Source organism: Scyliorhinus canicula, chromosome 11, assembly GCF_902713615.1.
Source record: "Scyliorhinus canicula chromosome 11, sScyCan1.1, whole genome shotgun sequence".
NCBI lineage: Eukaryota > Metazoa > Chordata > Chondrichthyes > Carcharhiniformes > Scyliorhinidae > Scyliorhinus > Scyliorhinus canicula.
The window spans coordinates 4464820-4481286 of record NC_052156.1 but is presented as its reverse complement, the minus strand read 5'-3'; the positions used below and the strand labels follow the sequence as shown (position 1 = coordinate 4481286).

Genomic DNA, 16467 nt, shown 5'->3' with positions numbered 1-16467 from the left:
CCCCTCCCTCCTCCCTCCCCTCCCCTCCCTCCCCTCCCTCCCTCCCTCCTTCCCTCCCTCCCCTCCCTCCCTCCCTCCCCTCCTCCCCTCTCTCCCTCCCTCCCTCCCCTCCCTCCCACCCTCCCTCCCTGCCTCCCCTCCCTGCCTCCCTCCCCTCCCTGCCTCCCTCCCTCCCCTCCCTCCCTCCTCCGCTCACGCACTCCCTCGCTCCTTCCCTCCCTCCCTCACTGTCACGCTCCCTCCCTTGCCGTTGCTCTTGCCTTCCCTCCCCCCCACGCTCCCTCATTCTCGCCCTCCCTCCCTCGCACTGTCACACTCCCTCATTCTCGCCCTCCCTCGCACTGCCGCGCTCCCTCAGACATCAGGTGAAGCATACGGAGTGCAGTACTACGCAGTAGAGAAGATGTGTGGAGAGCTCCGGTCAGTCCACAAGACGGTCATTTAGGAGTCTGGTAACAGCGGGGAAGAAGCTGTTTTTGAACCTGTTTGTGAGCGTTCTCAGAAATATCCCAGGTTAACTCCAGGGTGACTACACAACTAACTGGCGAGGTCTCACCGGGTTCCTGACGCCTCCCTTATTTCCAATCGAGATTAATGGCCTGCATGCCCTGGTGCTAAAGATGGCAAAGCCCCATCGCCGGCTAACCTGGCAATGGAAGTAGATAGAACAGGAAACTCAGTTGCTCTCGGCCAATGAGGGGTGTCACGGGCGTGGCAGAACGTGCCATGGGGGACTGTCGAAAATACCCTCCCGACTTCCGGTTGCGGCTATGACTAGCTAAGCCGCACATTTGGAAGCTCCTGCAACAAAGGTGTTTTTGGGCCAATTGGAGGGCCCCAACGGCGCTGAAAAAACGAATCCCGGTGGGGGAAGGTCCCCTGAGGAGAACTAGACCGATTTTATGGTCGGTACCCGGAGTGGAGCGGCAAGAAAAACGGCAGCAGCTCCCCAAAAAAAGCGGGGGAAGAAAATCAAAATGGCGGCCGGCGGTGTATCGGAGGAGTGGAAGAAATGGGCGGAGGAGCAGCAGGCCGCTCTCCTCCGTTTTTTCACGGAGATGAAAGTGGAACTCTTAGAGTCCATGAACGCGACGGCCACCAGGTTGGTGGGAGCCCAGGCGATCCAAGAGGCGTCGATTAAAGATCTGCAGCAGGAGATGACCGCGAGGGAGGAGGAGGCCACAGTCATCGGGGCAAAGGTGGAGGTGCACGAGGCACTCCACATGAAGTGGCAGAGCCGCTTCGAGGAGCTGGACACTCGGATGAGGAGGAAAAATTTGAGGATCCTGGGCCTGGAAGAAGGCCTGGAGGGGTCGGATCTCCCGGGATATGTGGCGGAGATGTTGAGCTCCCTGATGGGGGAAGGGGCCGGTCCGGCGCCCCTGGAATTGGAAGAGGCATACCGGGTCATGGCCAGGAGGCCTAGGGCAAACGAGCCCCCGAGGGCGGTGCTGGTGCGGTTCCAGCGGCTAAGTGATCGAGAGAAAGTCCTGAGGTGGGCTAAAAGGGAGAAAAGCAGCAAGTGGCAGAACTCGACGGTAAGGGTGTACCAGGACTGGAGTGCGGAGGTGGCAAAGCGGCGGGCCCGGTACAACCGGACAAAGGCGGTGCTACACGCGAAAAAGATCAAATTTGGAATGCTGCAACCGGCGCGCTTGTGGGTCACCTACAAGGACCAACATCATTATTTTGAGTCCCCAGAGGAGGCCTGGACCTTTGTACAAGAGGAAAAGTTGGACACAAACTAAAACCTGGGAGCACCGGCGGTCGTAGCCGCCTGGGGACTCTTGATTGAGCAAGTGGCCCTTTTCTTTTTCAGGCCAGGTCGGAACTGGGTAACAGTTTCGTGGAGTGTTTGGGGTGTTTTTTCTCGAACGGTTGACTTTTCTGAATATTTTGAAGGTTTCGAGTTGTTGGGTGTTTCTGTATATTTGTACTGTTGAAATCTCTATTGTGGGTCGTTGGCTTCTTATGGGGTGTTTTTTCCCGTTTCCAATTTTCCTTAGTTATTTACCCCTCTTACCCTTTTTCTTTGGGTGCTTGGGGGGGTTTTTTGTTCTTTTTTTCTTTTCGGGTTATGGTTATCTGCGGTTATTTATACTGTTTGATGGAGGGTGATGGTTGGGCACACTGTTAGTTGATAGTTAGTTAATTATTTTGTTATTTAAGTATGTAGTTAAGTATTTATGTATTTAGTTGCCATTGGGTACTTGTATTTATATCGTTAAGTTGGGGAGACGGGACGGGGGGGAGCGGGTTGATTATGCGGGTCTTTCTCGGGGGTTTTAAGGGGATCTTTCACGGGCGCAGATGGGGTGAACCGGGAGGAGTCGGAATGTGGCAGGAGCAGCCGGGTCAGCGGAGACCAGCTGACTCTCGGGAGTACGATGTGGGGTACATCGCGGCTAGGAGGGGTCCTAGCCGGGGGGGGGAAAGGGGGGGGGGGGTTGGGGGGGGGACACCGGGTTGCTGCTGGAAAGACCAGGGACGAGAAGGGGAGAGCCGGGGGGGTGGGGGGGGGGGGGGGGGCATCGCTATGGGAAGCGGGTCAGAAAAGAAGGGATGACCCGGGGCGAGCAAGGGACAAGACATGGCTAATCGACAGGGAGTAGGGACGGGTCGCTCTGCGACCCGATTGATCACGTGGAACGTAAGGGGGCTGAATGGGCCGGTCAAAAGATCAAGGGTCTTCTCACACCTGAAGGGACTGAAGGCTGATGTAGCAATGCTGCAGGAGACTCATTTGAGGGTAGCAGATCAGGTCCGCCTGAGAAGGGGGTGGGTGGGACAGGTGTTCCACTCAGGCTTGGATATCAAGAACCGGGGGGTGGCGATTTTGGTGGGAAAGAGGGTGTCGTTTGTGGCGGCAGAGGTGGTGGCAGACAAGGAGGGCAGGTACGTGATGGTGAGGGGTAGGCTGCAGGGAGAGAATGTGGTACTGGTAAATGTGTATGCCCCGAACTGGGACGACGCGGGTTTTATGAGGCGCCTGCTGGGCCTCATCCCGGGACTGGAGGCAGGGGGCCTGATCATGGGAGGGGACTTTAATACGGTGTTAGACCCTGGGCTGGATAGATCGAGTTCCAGGACGAATAGGAGGCCGGCAGCGGCAGAGGTGTTAAGGGGGTTCATGGAGCAGATGGGAGGGGTAGACCCATGGAGATTTGGTAGGCCTAGGGCGAGGGAGTATTCTTTTTTCTCCCACGTCCACAGAGTGTACTCTAGGATCGATTTTTTCGTATTGAACAGGGGGCTGATACCGAGAGTGCAGGACACGGAGTACTCGGCCATTGCGATATCGGACCATGCACCACATTGGGTGGACGTGGACATGGGGGAGGCGCGGGATCAACGCCCGTTGTGGCGCCTGGATGTAGGGCTGTTGGCGGACGAAGAGGTGTGCAGAAGGGTGAGAACGGGCATTGAGAACTATCTGGGTACGAATGACACAGGTGAGGTGCAGGTGGGGACGGTCTGGGAGGCCTTGAAAGCAGTGATTAGAGGAGAGCTGATCTCCATAAGGGCACACAGAGAGAGGAAGGAGAGGCAGGAAAGGGAGAGGCTGGTGGGGGAGCTCCTAGAAGTAGATAGGAAATATGCGGCGGCGCCAGAGGAGGGGCTATTAGGGGAGCGGCGTAGCTTGCAGGCCAGGTTCGACCTACTGACCACTAGGAAGGCGGAAATGCAGTGGAGAAGGGCGCAGGGTGCGGCGTATGAGTACGGGGAAAAGGCGAGCAGGATGCTGGCACACCAGCTTCGTAAGCGAGATGCAGCCAGAGAGATTGGGGGAGTGAGAGAGAGGGGTGGGGACGTAGTGCAGAAGGGGCAAGAGGTGAATAGGGTCTTTAGGGACTTCTATAGGGAATTGTATAGGTCTGAACCGCCGAAGAGGAGAGGGGGAATGAAGAACTTTCTCGACAAATTGGGGTTCCCAAAGGTACAGGAGGAGCTGGTGGAAGGGTTGGGGGCGCCGATAGAGCTGCAGGAGCTAATTAAAGGGATAGGCCAGATGCAGGCGGGGAAGGCGCCGGGGCCGGATGGGTTCCCGGTGGAGTTTTACAGGAAATTTGTGGACTTGGTGGGTCCAGTGCTGGTGCGAGCCTTCAATGAGGCGCGCGAGGGGGGGGGTACTGCCCCCAACAATGTCGCAGGCCCTGATCTCCTTGATTTTGAAGCGGGACAAGGACCCGGTCCAGTGCGGGTCCTACAGGCCCATCTCCCTCCTGAATGTTGACGCCAAGCTGTTAGCAAAGGTCCTGGCAACCAGGATAGAGGACTGTGTGCCAGGGGTAGTCCATGAAGACCAGACGGGGTTCGTGAAGGGACGCCAACTTAACACAAATGTCCGGAGATTGTTAAATGTGATTATGATGCCAGCAGTGGAAGGGGAGGCGGAGATAGTGGTAGCGCTGGACGCGGAGAAGGCATTTGACAGGGTGGAGTGGGAATACTTGTGGGAGACGTTGGAAAGGTTTGGGTTTGGGGAGGGATTTATCAAGTGGGTAAAACTGCTCTATTCAGCTCCGATGGCAAGTGTGGTAACAAACGGGAGGAGGTCAGAATATTTTGGGCTCCATCGAGGTACTAGGCAGGGATGTCCCCTATCTCCCTTACTCTTTGCATTAGCGATTGAGCCGTTGGCGATGGCACTGAGGGGTTCAGGGGGGTGGAGAGGACTGACAAGGGGAGGGGAGGAACATCGGGTCTCGCTCTATGCGGATGATTTGTTGTTGTATGTGGCAGACCCGGAGGGGGGAATGCCGGAGGTAATGGGGATACTAGCGGAGTTCGGGGACTTTTCGGGATATAAGTTAAATCTGGGGAAAAGTGAGGTCTTTGTAATACACCCGGGAGACCAAGGGGAGGGAATTGGGAGGCTCCCCTTCAAAAGAGCAGTTAAAAGTTTTAGGTATTTGGGGGTGCAGGTGGCAAAGAACTGGGGGACCCTCCACAAGTTGAACTTTTCCAGACTGGTGGAACAGATGGAGGAGGAGTTTAAGAGGTGGGACATGGTGCCGCTGTCGCTGGCAGGGAGGGTGCAGTCAGTTAAAATGACGGTCCTCCCGAGGTTCTTGTTTTTGTTCCAGTGTCTGCCCATCTTCCTCCCCAGGGCCTTTTTCAAGAAGGTAACGAGTAGTATCATGGGGTATGTGTGGGCACATGGCACCCCGAGAGTTAGAAGGGTCTTTTTGGAGCGGAGTAGGGATAGTGGAGGGCTGGCGTTACCCAACCTTTCAGGATATTACTGGGCGGCAAATACATCGATGGTACGAAAGTGGATGATGGAAGGGGAGGGGGCAGCCTGGAAGCACATGGAGAGGGCGTCCTGCGGCAACATAAGCTTAGGGGCACTGGTAACGGCACCATGGCCGCTCCCTCCCACGAGGTATACCACGAGCCCGGTGGTGGCGGCCACCCTCAAGATCTGGGGGCAGTGGAGGCGACACAGGGGGGAAGTGGGAGGTCTGATAGGGGCACCACTAAGAGGGAACCACAGATTTGCGCCGGGAAACACAGGAGGGGGATTCCAGAGCTGGCAGAGGGCGGGTATTAGACAACTGAGGGACTTGTTTATAGAGGGGAGGTTTGCGAGCCTGGGAGAGCTGGAGGAGAAATTTGGGCTCCCCCCGGGGAACACGTTCAGGTACCTCCAAGTGAAGGCATTTGCCAGACGACAGGTAGCGGGATTCCCCGCGCTCCCCGACAGGGGGGTGAGTGATAGGGTGCTATCAGGGGTCTGGGTCGGGGAGGGGAAGATCTTGGACATCTATAAGATTATGCAGGAGGTGGAGGAGGTACCAGTAGAGGAGCTGAAAGATAAGTGGGAGTTAGAGCTGGGAGAGCAGATAGAGGATGGGACATGGGCAGACGCCCTGGAGAGGGTCAACTCGTCGTCGTCATGTGCGAGACTAAGTCTCATTCAATTTAAGGTACTGCATAGAGCCCACATGACGGGGACAAGGATGAGTCGGTTTTTCGGGGGTGAAGACAGGTGTATTAGATGTTCGGGAAGCCCTGCGAATCATGCACATATGTTTTGGGCATGTCCGGCACTGGAGGAGTTCTGGAAGGGGGTGGCAGGGACGGTGTCGAGAGTGGTGGGGTCCAGGGTCAAGCCAGGATGGGGACTTGCGATCTTCGGGGTTGGGGTGGAACCGGGGGTACAGGAGGCGAGGGAGGCTGGAATATTAGCCTTTGCGTCCTTGGTGGCTCGGAGGAGGATCTTGATTCAGTGGAGGGACGAAAGGCCTCCGAGTGTTAACACCTGGTTAAACGACATGGCAAACTTCATCCAATTGGAAAGGATCAAATTCGCCCTGAGAGGGTCAGTGCAGGGGTTTTCCAGGCGATGGCAACCCTTCCTAGACCTCTTGGATCAGAGATAGAAACTGAGGCCGTGACAGCAGCAACCCGGGAGGGGAGGGGAGGGCGGGAGGGAGGGGGGAGGAGGGGGGGGGGGGGGGAGGGGGGACAAAGACGAAGGAAGTACGGTAGCGGTGGTGGCACGGGCAAGGCCTGCCCGAGGACACTGCTAGAAATGATAAGTTGGTCTGACTGTCGGTTCGCCGGCGGGGGGGGGGGGGGGGGGGGGCGGGGGGTGGGGGGGACGCGCGGGTAGGGGGGGGGGGGGGGGGGGGGTGGGGGGGACGCGCGGGTAGGGGGGGGGGGCTTTTTTTTTCTTTTTCTTGTTAAGTAGGGGGGTTTGACTTTGTTTTGTTATAATTTAAATGTGAATGTAGGGGGGGTTAAAATGTTTGTATTTTGAAAAATTCAATAAAAATTATTTAAAAAAAAAAAAGAAAATACCCTCCCGAATGTACTGGAGCTAAACTTCCTGACGATTCAAAGATAGGAAGGAAAACAAGTTCTGAGGAGGATACAGAGATTGCTGAGGGACGTGGGCAGGTTAAGCGACGGCGAAAATAAATTGGCAGATGGAGTTTAACGTGGGGAAAGATCGAGGTGTCCACTTTGGGACGAAGAATCGAAAAGTGGAATACTGTTTAAATGGAAAGAGATGACAAATCCTGCCGGGTAGAGGGATCTGGGTGCCAAATTCTGTCGGATAAGATTCCAGTGAAGCACCTTGGGATATTTTGCTTTGTTATAGGTGCTATATAAATGCAGGCCGTTCTGATTACTCACAATTACTCGCAGCCGGTTTGATTTGTAGTGACAGTGAAGGATGTTTATTGAAGTAGCTGGAAGCTCTGCAGGGATAGCTGGAAGGTTGTGTACAGGCCCTTGGCCACGTTTCAGAACCAATAAAATGTTACAGATGTAATGTTTGCAGGTCTGGTCCAATGTGTGTGTCTCTGCCTGATTTGGAGAGCTGAGAGGGGGGGGGGGGGGGGGGGGAGAGAGAGAGAGAGAGAGAGAGAGAGAGCCAAAGAATTGTCTTCATCAACTTCTTTCTGTGTTCAATTAGTCCTTAACCTCCACTTGAAAACTCGCTTCAAAATTTGCCAGAATGTAAATCTGATTAATACGTCCTTGATTTCCCCTTCCAGCTGCATTTAGAGAATTCTTGGCAATGTTCAGCGTTCAGTTTAACAGCTTTTCAAAATCAACATTAAGTCAGTCTTTGTTCCCCTGCCTGGCTCGCCTTTCATTGGCTCCTTCCTCCGCTGATTACCCATAGATATCCAGAGCGGATTGGCTGCAGTTTTCTGGAGTGAGGTTTTGGGAAGACTGAAGCCATTGTGTCCATGACCCCTTCGCAAACTCTCATCACCGATTCCACCTCCTTTGCATGCTGTTGCCCCCGCCTGAAGTCATTTGCAATCTCCTTGTCCTAACTGACCCAAAACTGAATTTGTGACCCTGCTTCCCAGATTGTCTTTTTCATAAAGCTAGCCGGCTTCCACATCTGTAACATCAGCCGTCTCCTCCGCCACATCCACCCACCTGCTACTGAAACCTCCAGCCATGACCTTCAACGCCTCCAAACTCAACTGCTGTATTCCAATGTTCTCCTGGCCTGCACCACTCCTTCCCCCATCCGGAACGTTTGCTACCACCTCTCCTGACTGTTTCCCCATTCACCCCGTACTCTCTGACCCGCACTGGCTTTTGAGGCCGATAGCGCTTCAGATTTAAAATTGTTATCCATTTAAAAACTTTTGTGGTTCTGTTGTTCTCTCTGTTTCTCCTCGGGGATTGTCAACTCTTTGCGATCTCTCCGTTCTGGCCTCTTCACCACTCCCTCTTCAAACACTCCACCGTGAGCAGCCGTGCCTTCAGCTGTCAAGACCCGAACTCTGCAAAAATTCCTCCCTAAACCTCTCCACCTCTCTCAAATACTCACCACCTTCTCCCCATCTCCCTCCACTTCTTGCCACTTTCCCACTTTTAAGATGTTGCCTCTCTTTGACCCAGATTTTTGTCACCTTTCCCAATCTCCGTGCCGGTTTGTGATCGGATTATGTGCTGGGATGCTGGTCGATGATAAAATGGTTTCGATGGAAGGAACGTGAATTTCTATAGCAAGCTTGGAATGTCACTAAGCCCGTGGTGACCAAGACAGCATTTTTGAAACAGTAGCCAATTTGCACGCAGTAATATACCAGAGAGAGAAGAGTTAGACCATCAGGTTTGCTGATAGATAATCATTGGCACCAGCACTCTGTACATCACTCACCTGAGAGGGTGAGAGAAACCTCAGTTTAACATCTCCTCCAAAAGACAAAACATCAAACAACGCAGCACTCCCTCAGCACTGACCCTCTGACAGTGCGGCACTCCCTCAGTACTGACCCTCTGACAGTGCGGCGCTCCCTCAGTACTGACCCTCTGACAGTGCGGCACTCCCTCAGTTCTGACCCTCTGACAGTGCAGCACTCCCTCAGTACTGACCTTCTGACAGTGCAGCACTCCCTCAGTACTGACCCTCTGACAGTGCAGCACTCCCTCAGTACTGACCCACTGACAGTGCGGCACTCCCTCAGTACTGACCCTCTGACAGTGCGGCACTCCCTCAGTACTGACCCTCTGACAGTGCAGCACTCCCTCAGTACTGACCCTCTGACAGTGCAGCATTCCCTCAGTACTGACCCTCTGACAGTGCAGCACTCCCTCAGTACTGACCCTCTGACAGTGCGGCACTCCCTCAGTACTGACCCTCTGACAGTGCGGCACTCCCTCAGTACTGACCCTCTGACAGTGCAGCATTCCCTCAGTACTGACCCTCTGACAGTGCAGCACTCCCTCAGTACTGACCCTCTGACAGTGCGGCACTCCCTCAGTACTGACCCTCTGACAGTGCAGCACTCCCTCAGTACTGACCCTCTGACAGTGCAGCACTCCCTCAGTACTGACCCTCTGACAGTGCAGCACTCCCTCAGTACTGACCCTCTGACAGTGCAGCACTCCCTCAGTACTGACCCTCTGACAGTGCAGCACTCCCTCAGTACTGACCCTCTGACAGTGCGGGACTCCCTCAGTACTGACCCTCTGACAGTGCGGCACTCCCTCAGTACTGACCCTCTGACAGTGCGGCACTCCCTCAGTACTGACTCTCTGACAGTGCGGCTCTCCCTCAGTACTGACCCTCTGACAGTGCAGCAATCCCTCAGTACTGACCCTCTGACAGTGCGGCACTCCCTCAGTACTGACCCTCTGACAGTGCGGCACTCCCTCAGTACTGACTCTCTGACAGTGCAGCACTCCCTCAGTACTGACCCTCTGACAGCGCGGCGCTCCCTCAGTACTGACCCTCTGACAGTGCAGCACTCCCTCAGTACTGACTCTCTGACAGTGCAGCACTCCCTCAGTACTGACCCTCTGACAGTGCAGCAATCCCTCAGTACTGACTCTCTGACAGTGCAGCACTCCCTCAGTACTGACCCTCTGACAGCGCGGCGCTCCCTCAGTACTGACCCTCTGACAGTGCAGCACTCCCTCAGTACTGACCCTCTGACAGTGCGGCACTCCCTCAGTACTGACTCTCTGACAGTGCGGCTCTCCCTCAGTACTGACCCTCTGACAGTGCAGCAATCCCTCAGTACTGACCCTCTGACAGTGCGGCACTCCCTCAGTACTGACCCTCTGACAGTGCGGCACTCCCTCAGTACTGACTCTCTGACAGTGCAGCACTCCCTCAGTACTGACCCTCTGACAGCGCGGCGCTCCCTCAGTACTGACCCTCTGACAGTGCAGCACTCCTTCAGTACTGACCCTCTGACAGTGCAGCACTCCCTCAGTACTGACCCTCTGACAGTGCGGCACTCCCTCAGTACTGACCCTCTGACAGTGCGGCACTCCCTCAGTACTGACCCTCTGACAGTGTGGCACTCCCTCAGTACTGACCCTCTGACAGTGCAGCGCTCCCTCAGTACTGACCCTCTGACAGTGCAGCGCTCCCTCAGTACTGACCCTCTGACAGTGCGGCACCCCCACAGTACTGACCCTCTGACAGTGCGGCACTCCCTCAGTACTGACCCTCTGACAGTGCGGCACTCCCTCAGTACTGACCCTCTGACAGTGCGGCACTCCCTCAGTACTGACCCTCTGACTGTGCGGCACTCCCTCAGTACTGACCCTCTGACAGTTTGGCACTCCCTCAGTGCTGTACTGGATGTGCTGGCTTGGATATTGTTCTCCAGCTTCTGCAGTGGGATTTGAAGCTATAAATTACTGACTGAGAGGCAAGTTTGTTTGTCGTTGAACTAGTGGCATCAGATATAAAAGCAATTAAAGCAAAATGTGCTGGAAATACTCAGTGATTGTGGAGAGGCAGCAAGTTAATGTTCTCTGTCAAGGTGACCTTTAATTAGATCAGTTCTGATGAAAGGTTACCTGGACCTGAAACAGTAACTCTTCTCCCCGCAGAAGCTTCCTGACCTGCTGAGTATTTCCAGCATTTTCGTTTTCATTTCCCAGTTTTGAGGTTTCGGTTGAAGTGAAGATGTTGCCGTTAGGTTGAAAAGGTTGGTGGATAAGCTGCACTTGTTTCTGGCAGGGTAGGTGTGACAGGAATATTGAACAGACCACCTGTCTGCCCTTGTTGCAATCGTGTCCTGTGGTAATTCCAGTCCATGCTAGTGGGTGGAGGAGGTGATTAGATTGAAATGCCAATCAGAAGAACAGCCCTGTGACAAACGAAGAAAGTTTAATCTCCCTCGTACGATTGAAAGGACCCCAGCTCTGTCTCCGGCCAGGGATTTCTCAGAATTTATTCTGAAACCAATTAAGGCAAGAATTGCATTGATGTTCTCAACTACTCACTCAAACGATTAGCACTTCCAGCTTGTCAGCCAAAAGGCTGATGCAATTCCGTTCTCTCTGAATACGGAGCCAGAAGTCCATTCAAAGGTGTCTATATGGACGGAACTCTCTGTCTGTTCTGATAGCGGGAGGAAATATGTGCAGGTTTGGTTTGGTTGTGGGGATAGACTGGGGAAAGGGCCTAGGTAGGGGGCTCTTTCAGAGGGTCGGTGCAGACTCGATGGGCTGAATGGCCTCCTTCTGCACTGCAGGAATGCTGTGGGTATATCTTACCCTGATGATCCATTGCTGATGATCTGCATCACACTTTTTCTGAAAAGGATCTATTATCCCTTGTGGACAGTTTGTTGTTCTTTGAGAAGCTTATTATCAAGACCTTGGCTTTTGTCTGCCAGTATGGTACCATGACCTTCCAGTTCAGGAGATTACACGGATCAAATAATAATAATAATTAATAATCTTTCTTGTCACAAGTAGGCTTACAATAACACTGCAATGAAGTTACTGTGAAAAGCCCCTAGCCGCCACATTCCGGCGTCTGTTCGGGTACACAGAGGGAGAATTCGGAATGTCCAATTCACCCAACAGCACGTCTTTCAGGTCTTGTGGGAGGAAACCGGAGCACCCGGAGGAAACCCACGCAGGCACAGGGGGAACGTGCAGACTCCACACAGTGACCCAAGCCGGGAATCGAACCTGGGACCCTGGCGCTGTGAAGCCACAGTGCTAACCACTGTGCTACCGTGCTGCCCATGTTTCCTGTAAAGTCACTGACATGATCTATGTCCCCATTCAACCTCAACTATCTGTCCAAATCCCTCTTCAAATTAATCCACTGGAATCCACTTCCCCTATCTTTTCAGCTTCAGAGTTCCCAACCTCAACAACTCTCGGAGTCAAAAACCTTTCCCCTCATCTCCTCTTGGCTCCTTCACCAGTGATTCTATTCCCTCTGATTATTCATCAGAGGAAACCATTTTTCTCCATCAAAGCCTCTCGCCACCTTGAAAACCTCGACTGGTACACCTTTCTCACTGCGAGGGATAAATCCTATCTTTTCCAATTTCTCCTCATAGCTGGAATGCCTGATCCCCAGTAACATCCTAATAAACCTCCTCTGAGTCCTTACCAAGGTATTTGCACCATTCCTGGAGCCTACTACCCAGAATTGTCCACAAGACTCCAGCCTATCTAACCCCGTGCTGTACCTGTCCTGGGAGTGTTTGATGGGGACAGTGTAGAGGGAGCTTTACTCTGTATCTAACCCCGTGCTGTACCTGTCCTGGGAGTGTTTGATGGGGACAGTGTAGAGGGAGCTTTACTCTGTATCTAACCCCGTGCTGTACCTGTCCTGGGAGTGTTTGATGGGGACAGTGTAGAGGGAGCTTTACTCTGTATCTAACCCCGTGCTGTACCTGTCCTGGGAGTGCTTGATGGGGACAGTGTAGAGGGAGCTTTACTCTGTATCTAACCCTGTGCTGTACCTGTCCTGGGAGTGTTTGATGGGGACAGTGTAGAGGGAGCTTTACTCTGTATCTAACCCCATGTTGTACCTGTCCTGGGAGTGTTTGATGGGGACACTGTTGAGGGAGCTTTACTCTGTATCTAACCCCGTGCTGTACCTGTCCTGGGAGTGTTTGATGGGGACAGTGTAGAGGGAACTTTACTCTGTATCTAACCCCGTGCTGTACCTGTCCTGGGATGTTTGATGGGGACACTGTTGAGGGAGCTTTACTCTGTATCTAACCCCGTGCTGTACCTGTCCTGGGAGTGTTTGATGGGGACAGTGTAGAGGGAGCTTTACTCTGTATCTAACCCCGTGCTGTACCTGTCCTGGGAGTGTTTGATGGGGACAGTGTAGAGGGAGCTTTACTCTGTATCTAACCCCGTGCTGTACCTGTCCTGGGAGTGTTTGATGGGGACAGTGTAGAGGGAGCTTTACTCTGTATCTAACCCCGTGCTGTACCTGTCCTGGGAGTATTTGATGGGGACAGGGTAGAGGGAGCTTTACTCTGTATCTAACCCCGTGCTGTACCTGTCCTGGGAGTGTTTGATGGGGACAGTGTAGAGGGAGCTTTACTCTGTATCTAACCCCGTGCTGTACCTGTCCTGGGAGTGTTTGATGGGGACAGTGTAGAGGGAGCTTTACTCTGTATCTAACCCCGTGCTGGGAGTGTTTGATGTACAGATAATGGAGATAAATCTGAATTGTGCTAATTATTGGCTTTGTGTTGCAGTTTGCCCGCTCCGATGCCCAACAGATTCACCAGCGTCGACGTGCCATGCTGAACAAAAATTGTGCCTCCCACAGTAAACTGAGCCGCAAACGCCGCATCCTGAACCCTGATGACCTGCGGCATCTTATCGTTGATGACCAGCATGAGTTACTGTACTGCTACGTCCCTAAGGTGGCCTGTACCAATTGGAAGAGGGTGATGATGGTGCTGACAGGAAGTGGTCAGTACAGGGACCCCTTGACCATCCCGGCCAGTGAGGCCCACGTGACCTCTAACCTCCGGACACTGGATGGCTACGGCAACGCTGAGATCAACTACAGGCTGAGGAACTACCTCAAGTTCATTTTTGTGCGTGAACCTTTTGAGCGCCTGGTGTCAGCCTACCGCAACAAATTCACTCGCAGGTACAACACCGCCTTCCATAAACGCTACGGGACCAAGATCATCCGGGAGCACCGGCGGGAACCCAGCTCCGAGGCTTTGCAGCACGGCGGAGATGTGACCTTTGACGAGTTTGTCTGGTACCTCGTGGACCCCAAAACGCGGAGGGAGGAGCCCTTCAACGAGCACTGGGAGACGGTCTACTCGCTGTGCCACCCCTGCCTCATCCGCTACGATGTGGTGGGCCGCTACGAGACGCTGCTGAGTGATGCCAATTACCTACTGGACCTGCTCGAACTTGACCATCGTGTCAAGTTCCCCTCGTCCAATGTCTCTTCCCGGACCAATGATGACATGACAGCCAAGTATTTCAAGAACATCTCCCCTTTTTACCAGAAGAAGCTGTACAAGTTGTACAAACTGGACTTCACCTTGTTTAATTATTCAGTTCCTTCTTACTTGAACATACACTGAACCTGGGCCTCCTGTCATCATTCTGAACGAGTCTAGGACAGTTCTGACTGCCTGAGCCCAGGATCATCGACAAACTGTGAAACAGCCATGATCGGGGTGGATTACATCGAGAAGTTAACTTATTTTGACAGTCGTTTTGTTCTCTATCGGCAGTGATTTCCCATTCCCCATCTCTGCTGTCTCTAATCTCACTCACCGTAATCCCCATCCCCTCTGATCGCTGGAGGAGAGTTTCCCTCTCCCTCCTTAACTTAATCTGTGATGTTGTGCACTTCTCCTTGAGTTTCAGAGTAAGAATAGCTAAACTGAGCCCCTGAACATAAGAACTAGGAGCAGGAGTCGGCCATCTGGCCCCTCGAGCCTGCTCCGCCATTCAATGAGATCATGGCTGATCTTTTGTGGACTCAGCTCCACTTTCCGGCCGAACACCACAACCCTTAATTCCTTTATTCTTCAAAAAACTATCTATCTTTACCTTAAAAACATTTAATGAAGGAGCCTCAACTGCTTCACTGGGCAAGGAATTCCATAGATTCACAACCCTTTGGGTGATGAAGTTCCTCCTAAACTCAGTCCTAAATCTCCTTCCCCTTATTTTGAGGCTATGCCCCTGAATTCTGCTTTCACCCGCCAGTGGAAACAATCTGCCCACATCTATCCTATCTATTCCCTTCATAATTTTATAAGTTTCTATAAGATCCGCCCGCATCCTTCTGAATTCCAACGAGTACAGTCCCAGTCTACTCAACCTCTCCTCGTAATCCAACCCCTTCAGCTCTGGGATTAACCTAGTGAATCTCCTCTGCACACCCTCCAGTGCCAGTACGTCCTTTCTCAAGTAAGGAGACCAAAACTGAACACAATACTCCAGGTGTGGCCTCACTAACACCTTATACAATTGCAGCATAACCTCCCTAGTCTTAAACTCCATCCCTCTAGCAATGAAGGACAAAATTCCATTTGCCTTCTTAATCCATTTATTCTTCAAAAAACTATCTATCTTTATCTTAAAAACATTTAATAAAGAAATGTAGCTCCGTGCTGGGGCTGTCAGATCCCGTGATGGAGGGCATGTAGCTCCATGCTGGAACTGTCGGCCCCCTGATGGAGGGAATGTAGCTCCATGCTGGGACTGTCAGCCCCCTGATGGAGGGCATGTCGCTCTGTGCTGGAGCTGTTGGCCCCCTGATGGAGGGCATGTCGCTCTGTGCTGGAGCTGTTGGCCCCCTGATGGAGGGCATGTCGTTCCGTGCTGGGGCTGTCAGCCCCCTGATGGAGGGCATGTCGCTCCGTGCTGGAGCTGTCGGCCCCCTGATGGAGGACATGTAGCTCCGTGCTGGGGCTGTCAGCTCCCTGATGCAGGGCATGCCGCTCCGTGCTGGGGCTGTCAGCCCCCTGATGGAGGACATGTCGCTCCGTGCTGGGGCTGTCAGCCCCTTGATGGAGGGCATGTAGCTCCGTGCTGGGGCTGTCGGCCCCCTGATGGAGGACATGTAGCTCCGTGCTGGGGCTGTCGGCCCCCTGATGGAGGGCATGTAGCTCTGTGCTGGAGCTGTTGGCACCCCGATGGAGGGCATGTCGCTCATGCTGGGGCTGTCAGCCCCCTGATGGAGGGCATGTCGCTTCGTGCTGGGGCTGTCAGCCCCTTGATGGAGGACATGTAGCTCCGTGCTGGGGCTGTCAGATCCCTGATGCAGCATGTCGCTCCGTGCTGGAGCTGTCGGCCCCCTGATAGAGGGCATGTCGCTCCGTGCTGGGGCTGTCAGCCCCCTGATGGAGGACATGTAGCTCCGTGCTGGAGCTGTCGGCCCCCTGATAGAGGGCATGTCGCTCCGTGCTGGGGCTGTCGGCCCCCTGATGGAGGGCATGTCGCTCCGTGCTGGAGCTGTCGGCCCCCTGATGGAGGACATGTAGCTCCGTGCTGGGGCTGTCAGCCCCCTGATGGAGGGCATGTCGCTCCGTGCTGGGGCTGTCTGCCCCCTGATGGAGGGCATGTAGCTCCGTGCTGGGGCTGTCAGCCCCCTGATGGAGGACATGTAGCTCCGTGCTGGGGCTGTCAGCCCCCTGATGGAGGGCATGTCGCTCCGTGCTGGGGCTGTCTGCCCCCTGATGGAGGGCATGTAGCTCCGTGCTGGGGCTGTCAGCCCCC

At 53.9% G+C, this 16467-nt stretch overlaps 1 protein-coding gene across 2 annotated transcripts in view; it reads left to right on the top strand.

The window, feature by feature from the left end:
- Positions 1-14754, top strand: part of LOC119973725 (carbohydrate sulfotransferase 11-like) — a 90677-nt gene extending 75923 nt beyond the window's left edge. For both annotated transcript variants that reach the window (XM_038812131.1, XM_038812130.1), the window contains exon 3: positions 13464-14754. In XM_038812131.1, the coding sequence (XP_038668059.1) occupies positions 13464-14318 (855 nt within the window). In that variant the 3' untranslated portion in view covers positions 14319-14754. The remainder of the gene's footprint in view (positions 1-13463) is intronic.
- The last annotated feature ends 1713 nt before the right edge of the window (positions 14755-16467 follow it).